At 38.5% G+C, this 17,928-nt stretch overlaps 1 protein-coding gene across 1 annotated transcript in view; it reads left to right on the top strand.

Annotated features, from left to right (window-relative positions):
• The window catches only part of LOC113233162 (probable maleylacetoacetate isomerase 1), a 29,856-nt gene extending 12,502 nt beyond the window's left edge, over nucleotides 1-17,354 (top strand). Inside the window, exon 3 of the mRNA XM_026468174.1 lies at nucleotides 17,157-17,354. Coding sequence (XP_026323959.1) covers nucleotides 17,157-17,268 — 112 coding nt within the window. The 3' untranslated portion in view covers nucleotides 17,269-17,354. The remainder of the gene's footprint in view (nucleotides 1-17,156) is intronic.
• Nucleotides 17,355-17,928: the final 574 nt, after the last annotated feature.

Raw genomic sequence — 17,928 nt, 5'->3', positions numbered from 1 at the left:
TGTCGCGGCAACCGCCAACAACTGTCACCACTACAGGCGTAAACCGCGCCGTGAAATGTGCTACTAATTTTACATACTTAACTGTTACATTCCACAGATGCCGCGGTCCCACGGCAGACGCGGGTGAAAACCGCTCCGTGAGTTCTTAGTGTAACGAAAAATGAGTTTCAGCGCCATCTAACGTGTAATAGTTAGCTATTATATACTAGTAGTATTTTTTACTAAAACGCCACCTATTGGTGAATAGCTGAACCAGGATGAAAAAATACTGAAATATTGTAATATAACTCTTATTCAAGTGACTGTAAGTTTAATTTTGTTAAATTTAAAAATTGTTTTACGTCGTTTTCACGTTTTAAGCCCTACCCAATCAAAATCTTTAAGTTATGGTAGTAATAACAGAGCGTAAAGTTTGAATTGCACTCAAGCTAAAAAGTGGCGACATCGGCAGCCGATCTTACATAGCGTCATTACATATCTCCCCTTTTTTTCTATATCTATGGATTAAATATCTATTTCCTTATCCCGGACGTAAAATTAAATATGTACTACATGAAAAACGTCACGATTTAATCGTCCATCATAAATTAACCGATCTGCAAGAAAATTAAGTACAATACCTAATTTAAGTCAACTAAAGGCAAATCTTTTTTTATTATGTAACTCACTTTAAAGCCAATTTTTTTATTATATAGCTTGTTAAAACAAGTCCAAATTCAAAATGGTTCGTTTCCATTAAGGGCGCCTTCAAATTAGGCGTTTGGAGAAGCGCTGCAATGGCGCAACAGTAGCGCGGCCGTCGCGCGTCTGTGGCGCTTCAGTAATTTTTAGTTCACTAATTGTGACTGCAAAAGTGGTGCGCGCGTGTCATAACAGTGGCGCTGCAACTGCGTTTCTAAATATTGTATGAAAATTAGTAGTGGCGCGGCTGCAGCACCACCTTTAATTTGAAGGCGTCCTCGAAGTTCTCGATAATTACTTATGCCAAAACTAGTCTACTTCTAAAATGGTATTCCCAATACTATATGTACACAGTTCCACGTGGAACAATTGTAGCCTTAAAAGTTATATTTATTTCCATTTGTTTCATGTAATTTTAAACTATTTTTACACCTATCTTTTCTTCTTCATACTACTTTCTTGTACTACAACCATTTAGTTTCATTTTGATTTTGTAATCAGATTAGGAAATACTCGCCTCGCTATGAACGCGCCGTCTGACTAATGCTTAAAGATGCGTCACTACGAGTACAATTGCCAAGCGAGCTCAGGAAGATCACGAAATTTCACTCAAAACTGGACAGATATCAGTGTCGCAAATTAATACTCACTTTATGGCAGAAATAACTGTCTTTAGACAAATTAGAACGGGATCGGTGTAGCCGCGCGTTCGCTTGGCGTAGTCCAATTATCGATACGACGTGTACCGCTCACCTGTATTGAGTCTGAACTCCCTTAACATGTTATTGAACGTTAATTTATAGAATCGATCTACTAGAATCACTGCCTTGGGAATCGCAAAATCAATCTAACGTTCGTATTACTATTCGGTTTACGGTCGTGCGCACGTAACACATACACGACTTTGTTCTACTGTTTTTGGTTAGCCTCATCAAAAAATAATGTTGTTGTGACTAAAATTTCAGGTTTTGTTTTCATTTGTAACCGTTCAATCAATGCAATTTAGTCTGCCCAGGGTTGGAGACCTGCTTTGATGTTATATTTTATATTATATAAAGTATTTATTTTTACACGGAATGTGAAATCAATAAAATGATTTGTATTATTTTTATAAGCTCTAGAATAGAACATTAAGGGTCGTATTCTAGAACTCTACTCAATGCTCAAGTCAGGATTGCACTGGAAACACAAGCACTGGAAATACGACCCTAATGGCAGGGACTTGAGTATGATTTCGAGTGCTTTAAACCATACTCAAATCCTGACTTGAGCATTGAGTAGAGTTCTAGAATACGACCCTAAGATACCTACTAACCTTACACACTCCAACCATGAATACAAGACTGGAAAATGTTAACATTGTACCGCCAATTAATAGTATTACCAGCATAACAATGGAACATATTTGAAACCAACCTGCTTCTTTATATAACCCATCGCACAAGACCGTGTACGTATAGTAGCGAAAAATGTAATGGTTACCATCCATCTGAAAATAATAACTTTAAGGTGACATGTACATTAATGTGTAAAGTTGTACATCTACTAGTCATATTAAACTATAGACTACTTGGTTAGAATAAGGCCACATCTGCAATATGACAACTTTTTGGGAGAGTAAAGATTCTACAAATTAGTCGATGACTTTTTATGCTTAAGGATAGTTACAAATATTTCACATATATATTTTAATTTGTTTCATATAATTTTTAAGTTTATTGAATGTCAAGATGTTTGACCACCATGATATTCAATTATTTTTGTGAAATTACTCAAATTAATTAAAATTGAAGATTAATCCCATTGCATTTTATTTTTTTTATTAAAGAAAAAATCCCTTCGATTCGGTTGGATTCGAACCAACGTTTTGCAGCAAACCGTGTCAGGCCCTATGCCAACTTAGGCACGGAACAAACTAACAGACCTTACGAATTTCTCTGTGCTTGTTGCTGATCTTTATTTTTTAGTTTTTAACGATTTCTTTGCCGTAGCGTGATCTGCGATAAATCTGGTTTCATATAATTCGTTTTATTTTTATGACTTTCACGTAGTAAAAGCATTTTTGACGTATGACCAAATATGGCTTTATTATTCCAAGGCAATTATAATATGAATTAAGTTCTAGCCTAAGCCATCTTCAGCGGACGATGCCTGGATTTTTTATAGCCTTAAACACCGGCAAATGTCAGACGGACCATCTGATGTAAATTGTAACATCGCATAATTGATATAATTGCATTTAGGAGTAATTTGCTTGAAAAACTTTCCCTTTCTCTTTTTTATTAATTCTGTTTATCTCAGTTTGCCGCGCTCAATTTTTATGTTGATAAAATTACCGCGCAGAACTGTCAAAATGTTTTAAAATTTAAGTTTGGCACAGCGATATACTGTCGCAGCCATTGATCGCGGGCGCGTGCGCTTTACAACAAAAATGCGATGTCACGGTCATGATGCGACGTCATGTTCGCTACTATAGTAAATTTTCAAAGTGGCAGGTTCATCACTCGTATTTGACAATTAAATGTGGAATTTACTTAAAGTGGTTAGTCCAGTAGAGGTTAATCCATTCGGAACCCAGCAATGCTTCTCTGGGGTCGAAATGGTAATACGGTCTAAGGTTCTTACCATTATATGATAAATGTTTCTGGTCATTTTGTCTTACCAGTAGAACTGACGCACAAAACTGAACGGACTATGTCGAAAAATAAAACTACATTTCGACCCACACGTTCATTAAAAATTAATGAGAAAAACAAAAAGCAAATGGCTTTCTAGATAGTAGCCTCTTTCAAAATCAACAAATTCATCAGGAATATGGTTTAGAAACAATTATAGCAAAGTTAATATGCAAACCCAACGAATTATACAGCGGTCCATGTTGTCACTCGGTTTTTTTTTTCACAATAAAATTTAAAACATTCTGAATGCAAGTGTCTTTTGAGATAAATATTAAGTACCTACTTTTTTGGTTTGATCCACTGTTTTTGAAAAGCAGCGACTATGTTAAAGGAAAATGCTGTCACCACAGAACGCTTTACTTAGATTTCAGTGATTATCACAGAATAAATAACTAATTTTAACAATAGTCAACACGACAACTTTGCACTTCAAAATTAAACAAATAATTGGTGATTGTTGATTTTCAATCCATTACATTTTTAATAAGTACGTCTCAGGGTGCCGAGAATTTTTCGTCTTAATGTATACAAAAATATTACCTACCTCTTTCTATAACCCTATAGTGAAATAATAGTAGAATAATAGTGATCTCGATATTTTTAATTCGAAAATTTATACAAGACGCAATTACGTGTATCGCTTGAGTTTTAGCTTTTGATCATTTTGTGTTCTGTTATCATTCTGTTATATTGTTATTACTATTAGTTTTAACTATTTAAATAAATCACTTTGTAAATTTATTTATTTATTTCTTTTTTGTCTTTGTTTTGGATTTCGAGATTGAAATTTTACATTAACCTAATACTAAGACTAATTTTATCATACCTGTGTACACTGTTTTTGGAATGTGGTCTATACTATTAATGTATCAAACTGTATCTGTTACCATGTGACGATTACATTATGTTTGTGTATCTTTAAAATAAAATAAAAAATAAAAATCCCTCATCAAGTTTTACCCTTACTTGCAAAATAAAGATTTATGAAGAAAAGCAAATTATTTTGATTAGTTTCAACATTACCTACACTTTCATTCTTTTGCTTTTTCTACGAGCACGTAATTACAAAAACACATCGAATTTTTAGTTGTTTAAAATACTCTATTTCAATCTCTCATTTTTATTTTTTTTAATGCTTAATTTAACTAACATTAACATGCTGAAAATTAATCTGAAATTTTGATTATTCAATATCTCACTTAACCTGATACTAGTGGTGGTTCAAGTTAATGGTATGGGGATCCTCTGTTATTTTCTAGTAAACAAATAATTAGTATATTACTAGCTCATATCAATCCATTACAGCCGCCGTGACTTTAAAAGGTTTTGTTTCTTGACGAAATTCTAATCTGTTTTCACATTGTATTTCAATTGTTTTCTTTTTTAAAAAGTATTTGACTCCGGTTTCTTGTCTAACAACCTATTAACAAGGCGTAAATACTATACTATAATAATTAACGTGTCAATCTCGTCGCACCAGTTGGCTTTAGCTTAATTAACAAAGATCGAAACAGACAGAGTATATTTACCCAAAGTAATACAAATAGAATGGATAAGGCAGTCACCATACTAATCGACTCGGAATCGGCTTAAGACGTGCATGTTTTACAACACTTGTCGCATTAAGCCGATTCGCCGTAGAAGTGGCCATTCGGGCGTTCGGCGCCGCCGTTTCACCATCGTCTCGAAGCGACAAGCGATAAGCGATATGAACGACTCCGAAGGCGCGAAGACTACACAGTCTTCGCATCTTCGGAGTTGTTCGGCCGTTAACGCTCCGTTCGAGCGTCGAAGCGGCTGTTCGACGGCGCGCATCAAGCGTCCTCGGCTACGTAGTAACCGATCGGAAATTCGCAGGAAGCCGATTCGTTGCCGACCTGTGGTTAGCTGATACGAAACGCACTTCCTTTGACTCTGAGGGATATAGAGATTTTTCTGACCGGTTTCGAATTCTATTATGTGTCGATAAACTGTGATGACTCCCTCATACATCCCTCTGAAATCCCAGAATGTTTATACTACCTATTATACTTCATTCTTCATTTTTACGTATAACTTACAATTGCGGTAAAAACTTATTGTAAGTATAAGAAAAAGTATTCCGTTTTGATTTTTTGCTCTTATAAAGTTTAAATTCTGAGATTTCACTTGAAATTTAGATAAAAATACTCTACCTGTTCCGATTTCAGTCAATTAGCATATCGTCTGTTTAAAGGTAATTTTTTTTTTCATTTTCACAAAAAGTCTTCAATTTATATAGCTATGGTAAGAAAATCACTATCTTTCTACACGTGAAACTCAACAACAAAAAAGTTATTATATAAGCTTAATAAGAGTTTTAACTGCAGTAAGATGATGAATTTCTCACAACTGATACGTAATTTGGAGATTTTTGTTGTGGAAAATATCACATATGTGATTCTACCTTTAAGCAGATGATAGCTGTATCAGTGGATGAAAGGTGGCCTAATCCACACTTCGGTCGAGTTATTACTGAATATCAACCCCTTTTACCTCTATCATTTCTAAAAATATAAATACAAGTTTCTCACCAATGCTATGAGTGCGATAATCCAAACAGCATAATTAAGCTTAACACAACAGAAACAATTTCTAACAGTTGGTAACCACGTGAACAACATTATACTGAAGCTTATATCTCAGGATTCTTCAAGTAAAACGAACATATTATCTACGATACAAAAAAGTATATTATGTATTTAAATCATTCAATCGTAAATATAAACCAGTTGTTTTAAACATTGTCAACTTATGAGTTCAACCAAATTCGATATAGAATGTCAACAGACAAAACCATATGATATTATACGGTTATCAGTTAGTTACCTCAACATTTTTTTTCCGAAAATCGATTGCCCATTGATAATACCAATCTAGTGGTCATCTGTGATGAATTTTGTTCAATAGAGGAAGTTAAAACCACTAGTAAGTGATTTGAAACCAATGTGATAACTACTAGTAATTCATTGTTTATAAAAGTATGTTATTCCTAATTATATTTTTTTTTATCTGAAGGGAGATATTGCAAACATTCAAGTACGAGTATTAGTAGTTCAAGTTCAGAATCATAAATTGATCTAGATGAGATATGTAGTAAATGAATGAAAATAAAATCTTACAGTTTTCTTTCTTTCCATTTGCCATAACGTACTACCCAGCAGCATCTGTTAATAGATAAACTCATACGTACCAATAAGTACCTTGCAAACGTTATAATTGGTCATGTAAGTATAACTTCTACATAATCTAATTGGGTGTGTAATGGAAGATATAACAACAAATAATCTATTTTCACTTTATATAACAACGTGATATGATTTCTAAGGATATAATCACTCACTGTACATAATCAACAAAAAGTATAACAACAAAAGGCATAATTTCAATGTGTTAAACCTTCAGTATAACAAACATTAGATATAATGATTAGGTGGCATGATTAACAAATTATGTAAGTACTACCAGTATAATGTATTAAATAATATAACACAATATTTCGTTTTACTAATAGTTGAAGTGCCTTATAGTATGCTGATAAGATTTTTTCTTCCATAAAATGTAAAATCGCAAAATATAATTGTTTTTGTATAGTTTTAAGAGCCTTTTGTGTAATAATAGTACATTACGATATTAGTGCGTAAAGATGGTTATAACATGCGAGGCGGAGTCTTAATTGAGCCGAGCATGTTATAACCAATACGCACGTATATCGTACGACGTTTTTTAACACATTTGCGAGGAAACAGAAAAAAAAACATTTTATATTTTGTTCATTTTTAATTATTGAAACAGTTAGTGAAATTACAATTATTAAAATGATACGTAGTTGTAGTTGGTTTTTTTAATTATGTTATTATTATTATTACTATTCATAATGTCATTGTTTTGTGTTAGGGTAAATGTTGGAGACGACGAAACTTCTTGAAAGGCGGCAGAAGAGCATTGTAATTCGTCATTAGTTGTAAATAAAAAAGTATCATCAGTAGAAGTAGAGGGGCGCGGCTCAGGGCAAAACTTCTTCGTTTGTGGCTCCAAATTTATTGCCTGAGTTATTTTGGCACTCATATTTGCTTTGTTTTGGATGGAATCTTCTACATAAGATTCTGCTACTGCGTTAGAACGCCAGCCGCCATGCCGCTTTAAAGCTATCAATATATCAGCTCCCTAATCAGCAAGTAACGTAGCTGACGTTCTTCTGAAACTGTGCCCTGTATAACAATCAGCATCTGGCAATCCTAAAAACTTGGCGACTTCCTTTGGCATGGTACCGAATTTATTTATGCCAATAGGTTGCGCAGTACATTTACCTTTTTGGTAATTCTGAAAGAAATGATTACTTTTTGTCTTAGTCGTACGCAGAGCTTCATATTTTTTGACCACGTCATAAAATGAGCCGTCGATAATAAAAGATCGGGGTATTTTGTTTTTAGTGTTTGGGATTTTAACTTAAAGCATTTTGCCTTGATTTTCAATGTCTTTTGTGGTAATATTGTGAAGCTCTTGCCGTCTACATGCACTATGAATACCAAATATTAACGCAACCTGAAAATAAATAAAAATGTGTTAGATGAGGTATAGGTACTTAGCTTACAGACAGTCGTTAAAAAAATATGTAAAAGAGTATGTACAATTGTACAGTAGGTAGACCAATACATAAAATAAGGAGGCAAACTGACCTTTGTTGCCAGGTACTGGCTATCTGGAGCATCTTTTAGAAACTTTTCGACGTCATTTACTGACAGTACCTACCTTAGATTTTTTCTTTATAAAACCATCAGAGCGTCTCTTTAAAAATGCAATTAGATTTGTATATAAACTAATATCGACACCATTTTTCATCTTGAGGGTACTTTTCAGCATAGAATATGTTTTCCACAACGAGCTAGGCTTATATTTACTAGCTAGTTCATTAAAATACGCCCCAAAACTACATTTTCGGAAAATGACTTGGCATTTTTCATGTTTTTCCACTTCAAGAAATTTTCATACGTGGTTATGTATCTATCCTTGGATATTGACGGCAGCAACCTGTCGCATGCGGTTCGCGCTTCTGTTAGTATATCCGGTGGAGTTGAAGTAATATATTGCTCATGTTCATTATTGAAAGTTGTCATTTTTAGATATTCACAATACAAGTACAAAGAAAAGAAAATTTGAGAAAAATGGCGCGAGGATTATTTTCTACCGTGGCTGCGTGAAAATGTTGGCAAAGACGCTAGAGCATGCAGCCAAGTTTTTAAATTACCAAATAAACTGTTTTTTTTTTTAATAAACTCAATCTGTGAATGCACACTGTTGCGTTCCCGCCATTTTAACAGCGCGCTAGCGCTGCCTACTGACTGGCGCCGCGCGGCGATTTGTTCGAAATTTGAATAGCAACAGCGCGCTGCTCACTATTTATAGCTGGAGTCGTGCGGCGGCGATCAGTTCCATATTTGAAATGGCAAATAATACTGTTATGGAATTTGTATGGACTATAACTTAACTATTTGCTTTGGTAACACACGCGTTTTTTATGACCCGCTTTACATATTTAAAACCGGTGGAATTACATCAGCTTTACGAGCAAGGGTTTTAAAAAATATATTTACAAAAACGCAAGCAAAATATTTAATTGCATATACTAACCTAAACCCACAGGAGCAAGACAAACCAACTAGAAAATGCATACAAATTCGGTTCATTGTCCACTGCACCTTAACACCACTGTACCACCACCACATTATCTTTAAATACATTATACTCAGTGACTGTTCTGTTATACCTAAAGTGTTTATAAAAAATAAACATTATACCATAGGTATTGAAAGTTGTTAATTATACCCAGTGACCTTTATATCATGCAAGAATATGTCAAATGTCTGTAAATAAATATAAGTAATAAATTTATTTGCCATAATAATAATACAACATGCATAGTGTACAGTAAGTAAGTATCAAAGAATCAGTAGATATGACCGCTGGTACTTAAAAAAGGAAAACCTGTGCTATAAGCACCAGCATACCTTCTTTCATTATGCAAAAATAGTAACAAGAACTAGTAGTAATTTGTGGAGACGGCAAATGAGTAAAATTAAATTAATCTAAATTATAAAATCTTTATAAATAATTCATTCTCACTGAAAGTGTGTGTGTGTGTGTGTGTGTGTGTGTGTGTGTGTGTGTGTGCGCGTGCGTGCGTGCGTGCGTGCGTGCGTGCGTGCGTGCGTTCGTGCGTGCATGCGTGCGTACGAGTGCGTGCGTGCGTGTGTGCATGTGTGTGTGTGTGTGTGTGTGTGTGTGTGTGTGAGTGTTGCGCGCGGGTGTGTGACTTGCGTGTGTAATGGAAAAAGAGTGCGTATTTGATGTGAAAAATAATTCATTGAGCAGCATGAAGAGCATTTTCAGTTTCTTCATATGACAGTTTTAGAAGCCATTTGGTTATCATATTCTTAGGGTTGTATTCTAGAACTCTACTCAATGCTCAAGTCAGGATTTGAGTATGGTTTAAAGCACTCGAAATCACACTCAAGTCCCTTCCATTAGGGTCGTATTTCCAGTGCTTGAAATCATACTCAGATCCTGACTTGAGCATTGAGTAGAGTTCTGGAATACGACCCTAACACTCACATTTATTTTTTAGATGAAACGCTAAAATATTATTACTTTTGTTGTATAAGAATCGTCCCAAAAAGTAAAAGAAGTTCTGGCTGAAAGAAGTTTTGCAGATAACTCTTCGGGGAATGAAATTCACACGTCTACCGTATTGCAATGAAGAAAAGTATATACTGGGAGGGGCAGTGTGTTGTCGTAGTATGGTTTGGAGAACAAAGAGCTGGCGTACTGTGAGCACCCCACAATATTCATATAAAGCTCTTGTCGGAAAACGAAAAGGTTTGAACGTACATAGCTTTAAAACTGCTCTCTGAGCGCGCACGATCCTAAGCATGTGAGTTTTAGATGAACCACCCCATGATGTTATGCAGTAAACCAGTAAAGATTGATACAATGCAAGGTACACCATTTTTAATATACGCGGTTCAGCAACATGACTTAGATGCTTAAAAACGTATGTAAGCTTACGTATTCTGCCTGTTCGGTTTTCAATGTGGGGTACAAAATTTAGATGTTCATTAATATACCATTAATTAATTATATCCTTTCTTTATATCTGTTAAGCATAATTTTTTTTTATAACGTCAAGTGACGGGACGAACAAGTCGTGTGCCTGATAGTGAGCTACACGATTGTCCAAATCAGTTACACTCAGAGCTTTAAATTGCAAAGATCTGAGGTGCACTACTACTGAGACTTGAGACAGAGACATAAGTTGACAACTCACCAGCACCCTTACCCTTCAAAACCGGGACACAGTAATGCTGACATTACAGCTTGGCGGCAGAAATAGGTAAGATGGCAATACTGCCCTGGACGAACTCTTTCACAATGAGCTCTACTGCTAATAAAACTGTTTTTTATACGATTTTGTCCTTAGTTGTTATATATTAAGAAACCGCACCCAATCCAATTACCTGTTTACCAATTTAAATTTAAATTGCCTAACAAATGTTTTGTAATTAAACATTCTATATCGAATTTGGCTAGAATGTAGTTGGAGTTAATCGAGCTTGTTCCAGCATAATCTAATATGCTGTTTACCTAGCACTTGTCGTTGTACGCGTAATCGTTCCACCACAGTCATCGTCGCCCTTGATGCATACAACTCTTACAAGGGCGTAGTCTGGCCTACTGTCAGAATTTTGCCTTCTTTTAACTTAATGTTCGCCAGCATGCAAACTTTATCACAACGCTTTCTTCCACCATTAAATCAAGTTATAGTTAGTAAAGTACAATTCTGCTCTAGTATACTGCTCTATAATAGAACCCAGAACGTCCCACATCAGACTGCAATTCCAACCACCTAGTGGTCATGCGGTGAGATGTGCAATCTTGTCTGCAGTGAGTCAGAAACTCGCTTCTACTGTGTCATTCATCTGTGGTCACTATTGGTTGTCTGTAGTTGTGGATCACATTAGTTCCCCTATGTCATAGTTCTATAAAACTGTTGAAGCTTCTCATAGTATTACTGAAAATTATCACGCATCCCATTCAATAGAATTAGTACGGGGACTAACTACAGAGATAATATACTACAACATTGACTACAATTTTGTCCTAATGTCACCTTTATTATTATTATTGTGATTTTTTACATACAATTTAATTGAAGCATATATATCTTGTATATAGAGGTAAATATATAAACTCATACAATAGTCCATCAAAACACACACAAAAAAAATTAATAAAATTGTAAAAAATTACAATTCAAAAAACAAAAATACTAATTTTTTTTTCTTCTTTCCATAAAGGAAAAGGCAAAGGTTTTACACCATACAGCCAAGTCTTGGTACATTATTCTTTTTTGGTACATGAAGTTGAATTATGTTTCTGTAAATATGGCCGCCACAAAGAGGATAGGCAATTTGAGGCGGCGTGCTTGGATTGACTCGGGATTCCTTAGAACGGGCGATACGGGTATTTTAGTTCGAGATTCGTATAATTTCGCGTTTTAATCTTCGATTAAGGCACAATAGCACTATCCTATTCCACTTTAAACTAGATTTCACAAAATAATTGAAAGTCAAAATAAAAACGACACTTTTCCCTAAAAAAGGTCCAGAGCGAATCACAAAAATACTAACCAAAAAGTAAGTCCATACACATTTTTCCCTTTCGTTCCGCATGGAATAGGCGAAGATCAAAGACCATACTGCCTAGTCATTAGTTTCTGGGCTTGAAGAATATACTAGAGTCACATCAATACAAATTAATCCCTTTCTTTTTTTCCACCCCAGCCCTTCTCCCTCTACGATCCTAGCACATTACCAAAGACTACTATAGAGATGAACTTTAAAAATTTTCTATACTTATAAGAAAACGATACATTAAAACATTTAAACTCGTGAATAAAACCTTCCACGTATTAAAAGTTCAACCGGCCAAGTGCACCTAGAGTTCGTGTAATGAGGTTCCGTACATTACGTGATAAGTAATAATGACTTTAACACATCACAGTATATTGAAGACGTCTCTATTTGGTCTCAAATGTTTTCCAATGTAATACATGACCGTTCGCAGTTGTCGACATACTAGTCGTATTAAATTCATTTATTACAAAACTATTCACAAATTCCAATTTGGACACGTCGTAATATAGGTATACATAAGTAACATGTCATGTATATTACATACGTTTAACTATACCTAAACATTCCGGTGTGCCTGACATGCGTTTATTTATGATACCAAGTGACGCACCAAACAAGGTGTACCCCCGGTATAAGAGACGCCTGTGCTCAAAAGCTCTGAGTGGCACTGTAGCACTCTGTCACCCGAGACATAAGTTGACAAGTCCCACGTGTCTGTAATCTCACCTGCTGGTGTAAGGGTGCTCTTTACCCTTCAAAACCGGAACGCAGTAATGCTCACATTAGTGCTTGGCAACAGAAATAGGTGGCAGTACTTTCCTGGACGAACTCTTTCACAATGAGCTCTACTGCTTCCCGCGATTCAAACTAAAGTTCACACTTGAACGTGAAATTAATTGTTTCATCGTGGTATGACAATTTACTTTTCACCTCACTCGCTCGGAATGGCTTTCTATCTCATTTTCATTAGTTTTGTATAAGCGTGGAAAAGATTTTTGAAATGTGTTTTTATTTAATCTACCGTTTTCTTCGCTGTAGTGAGGTGAAAAGTTGTGTGTTTAGCTCTTTTTTTTTTTTTAATATATAATAGACACACGCTTGGCCACAATCTCACCTGATGTTAAGCGACGATGTGACCGACGATGGGACGCGTTTGCCTAAAAAATGCCTATTCACTCTAGCCTTGAATAGCCCCAAATTGTACTTTTCGGGAAATACATATGCCGTAGAGCATTCCATTCCTTTGCCGTACGCATCAGAAAGGAGGAGGCAAAGCGCTTAGTGCGAATAGGTGGAATATCAACGACATAAGAATGGAGTGCTCCGGACCTTCTAGTCGACCGAAGGAGGAACGGTGAGGGCGGAACCAAATTGAAAAGTTCCTGCGCACACTCCCCGAAATGTATCCGATAGAAAACCGACAAGGAGGCTACTTTTCTGCGATGATCGAGATTTTGGAGCTTCGACTCCACAAGAGGATTATTGTTAATAAGTCTCTTTGCTTTACGCTCCACCGAGTCCAAGGCAGCTAACTGGTATTGGGCAGAGCCGTCCCAAAGGTGGCAGCAGTACTCCATACAGGATCGAACTTGTGCTTTATACAGATTTAAAAGCTGTTCAGGTGTGAAGTACCGCCTGGCCTTGAAAAGTATGCCTAGTTTTCTGGCAGCAGTTTTTGCCAAGCACTCGATGTATCGCCCAAAGTTGAGGTTGGATGATAAGTCCAGACCAAGTAGCTCAAGGTGGTCCCTTATCGGCACGGATACACCTCGGAAAGTCGGAGTAAGGTGTAGGGGACTCCGTTTTGATGAGAAAAGACACGCCTGTGTTTTAGCCGCATTAAACCTGACCCTGTTAGCATCTCCCCAGTCGGAAGCAGCTTTCAGACTCAGGTTCAACCGGGTGACCATCGCCTCTCGCTTACACCGGATCTCTTCACTGTTGTCTCGGGCATCTGGCACATAACTCACCGCCACTGTGCTGTCGTCTGCGTACCCAAAGATACCGGGCATCAGCAGCAGGTCGTTGATATGCAGCAAGAATAGAGTGGCGGAGAGGACAGATCCCTGAGGTACACCGGCATTTATACCATGAGGAGCAGACGAGTAACCATCTACAACTACACGGATTGACCTATCCTTCAGAAAATCGCCTATCCATGTGCAAAAGCCAACAGGAATTCCGTAAGCTGGAAGCTTGTTTAACAGGCTATCATGCCAAACCCTATCAAAGGCCTTTGATATGTCGAGAGACACGGCAAGCGATTCACCTCGTTTCTCGACAGCCTCGCTCCATAAATGTGTGGCGTACGCAAGAAGATCCCCAGTAGATCGTCCACGGCGAAAACCATATTGTCGATCACTGAGGAGATCGTTATCTTCGAGGTATCCAAGGAGACGGCTGTTCAATACACGCTCCATAGTCTTACAGAGTATGGAGGTGATTGCGATAGGTCGATAATTAGATGGGTCGGCATGGCTACCTTTCTTAGGTACAGGCTGTACATTTGCAAGCTTCCAGGATTTCGGGACTTGTCCAGAACTCATAGAGAGGCGATACAGGCGAGTCAACACCGGAGACAACTCGGGTGCACAGTTCCGCAGGACAATCGCTGGGACTCCGTCAGGGCCACTGGCTTTGTTGACGTCTAATTTGCGTAAAGCTTTCAACACCTCTTTTTGACGGATAGTGATTTCGGGCATTTCCGAGTCACATCGAGGTAGTGTAGGTGGTGTTTGCAAAGTAGCGTCAAGACGGGAGTTGGAAGCAAAAAGAGAAACAAAAAGATTTGCTTTCTCTTCAGCGGTATGAGCCAGCGATCCGTCATCTCTCATTAAAGGCGGAAGGGATGACCTGCAGAAATTCGCTTCGACCGATTTAGCGAGTGACCAGAATGCTTTACTCCCCGATGGGTATGAAGCTAACCTGACCCCAATACGACTAATATGGCTGAAGCGAGCTTTCCGTATCGCTTTTTTGCAGGATCTAGCGGCTTTATTAAAGGCTTTCTTCAGACGGAGGGTTTCCGGTGCTTTGCGATCTCGAGCATCAGCCCAAGCCTGGTACGCAGATTGCTTTAGCGTTTCCGCAGAAGCACACTCAGCGTTAAACCAAGGGCGAGCTTTGCCGCTGGAGGAGACTTCGAAATACGGAATAAAGTATTCCATAGCCCGAATAATCACCTCAGAGACGGCAGACGCGCAGCACGTCGGATCGTCAGAAGAGAAGCACAGCTGCCGCCAGGGATAAGATGCAAAGAAATGCCGCATCGCATCCCAATCTGCTGACTTGTATCGCCACATCCTCCTAGTACTTCCCGTACTGAGATCGGGCGGGGAGTAGACAGATACAGATTTCACCAGACAGTGATCGGATGTCCCTAGTGGGGATGAGACCGATACTTGGTAGCGGTCTGGATCGGTTGTCAGCAGAAGATCCAGGCAATTGGCAGTGTGGTCGTCAACGTCCGGTACCCTGGTAGCGCAACTCACCAGCTGGGTGAGGTCTAGCGATAGAGCACATGCCCGCGCCTCTCTTCCAGCGTGGTCGGTTTTTTGGTATGGGAACAACCATTCCTGGTGATGGGCATTAAAGTCCCCCAAAAAGACAAGTTGTGCTTTAGGATACCGTTGTTGGACTGTTTCCGCCGAGCTGCAGAGATGGTTGAACAACCTAGTCGTCTCCGGGTCTCCAGAATGCGACCGATACACACTGGCGTAGACAATTTGTTCCAGTCCAGTGTCTACCAGAACCCACATTACAGAGAGATCGGGGTCTTCAAGGTCACGGAGACATTTAGAGCAGATGTCATCACGAGCGTAAACGCAGGTACCAGCGCGCTGCTTAAATTTGTGCTCCAGAATGTAACCTGGGTAATGCAGATACGCCGTGTCCGAAGGACATCTAATTTGGGTCTCCGTGAGGAAGAGCATGTGAGGCCTTTCAGTCTCAAGATGGTGGTGGACAGATGAGAGATTGGAGTGCAGACCTCGGATGTTCGAGAGGTGCACTTTAAGTGAAAGGACGTGCATCCGCTGTTTAGCCTTCCTCAATTTTCTTGACCTTTTCATATTAGGGTTAGAGTGAATGGGGAGAGCGAAGGCAGTTGTACGAGACACTACTACTGAAAGTCATGCGGCACATACCCTATATGGTACGCCGATGGGAAACTAGACTGGAGCGCGCGGGGACGCCCGAACCCCCCCGGGAGTGGCCATCGGGTCCTTTCATCCGGTCGCCAACCGGCACGATGGAGCACCCCGGGATTTTTCGCGAGTTGGCGGGGCAGCCTTTCACTGGAGGCTAGTCAGCTAATTGGGCCCCCTACTACCTGCGGTCGGCCAGCGGAGCACCGTGCTTCGGATCCCGCTACCCTCCGCATCTAGGTTCCCAGCGCAACAACAAGGGAGCCCCGAGATCAACCAAATCAGTGCAGTGCAACTGTACAGACCCTTCACTCTAGAGCGGCTACTCTGGGCGTCAAGCCGGAACACAGCTATAGCTGTTTGGCGGCTAGGCTTCGCCCAGAGGGTGGTCACCAGCCACGACCAAGGTCTACCACCGGAGTTTGTAGCTTATTTGGCACCACCCAGGGGTCACGTGTAGGGTCTCGAGGGTACACAGCCTACGGACGCGAGCTACTTAACCCCCATACATACGCTCGGCAACAAAGTTGTTTTGCGTCTCGTGGCTTGAAACCCTCACTACGCTCAGGGTTCTATTTTTTAACCTCTCGCTTCGAGCAACAACTTTGCGGCCTTGCATAACAAGTAATAACTATTTTTTTGTAAGTGAGGAACATAATACCTACGTACACATATGCGAAGAAAGTACATGTTATGTGAAAAAAACAATCATTTAGATTCATCTCAGGAGGATCCACTCATACACTCTCTTAACATGTTAGATATGCTACAGAATACAAGTAAGAAGCTACAACAACCTGCCTAAAGCTATAACTTATTACCCTAGTTAATAACCAACAAGGTTAACCAATAAGCACAATGAGGCTGCCAAGATCGTGTACCTAGTTCCACAAGAAACTTTGAAATAACAAAGTTACATACAGATTCTTAATTTGTTACAGAACGCAGTTAGACATCAGCAAATACCCAACAGTTTCGAAGCTCTATGAAGGTTTGTTGAAAAAAGAAGTCTTCAAGGAAACACACCCACACGTCGTTAAATCGAAATTGTAATTTGCATTTTTGTGCTATCATGAAAATTTGTTAATTAAACGACTACTTCTTTTATTTGTATTGAAAATATATTAACTTCACTAATTATAGGAAATGAAACTATTTAATGAAACTATTTAACCGTGACCATGGGACCTGTAAAGGGCCCGAAACGTCGGTTTGTTTGAAAAAACAAATATACGCGATTTCAATCCGGAAAAATAGTTTCATTTCCTATGTGTAACAATCGCGAAAACCTAAGAACTCGATATTCACTAATTATTTTTGTAATTAATGCAAACTCAAAAAACATTTTCATACATATTTCTGCCACCAAGCAGTAATGTCAGCATTACTGTGGTTTCGGTTTTGCATGGTAAGAGTGCTGGTGAAATTTCAGGCACATGGGACTTGTCAACTTATCTCAGAGTGACGGGCGCAGTGGCAGTGCCCCTCAGATAATTGCGATTTAAGATCTAAGTGGCACTGCAACTGTTATGGTCAGGCGTGTAGTTTGCCATCAGGCGCACGACTTGTTCGTCCCGTCTCTAGATATTATAAAAAAAAAACACGAAATGTATATTTCACCCTCCGGTTGGGGTGCACCTCGCAATGGCGTAATATCATGTTATCTATGCGTCTGGCGCACGCTGGGCAATATGTTACGTTGATTGGCAAATT

The sequence above is a fragment of the Hyposmocoma kahamanoa genome, unplaced genomic scaffold (genome assembly GCF_003589595.1).
Source record: "Hyposmocoma kahamanoa isolate Upper Pololo Valley unplaced genomic scaffold, ASM358959v1 78, whole genome shotgun sequence".
In the NCBI taxonomy this organism is placed as follows: Eukaryota; Metazoa; Arthropoda; class Insecta; order Lepidoptera; family Cosmopterigidae; genus Hyposmocoma; species Hyposmocoma kahamanoa.
The sequence above is the reverse complement of the archived record's forward strand: the minus strand, read 5'-3'. Positions and strand labels throughout refer to the sequence as shown.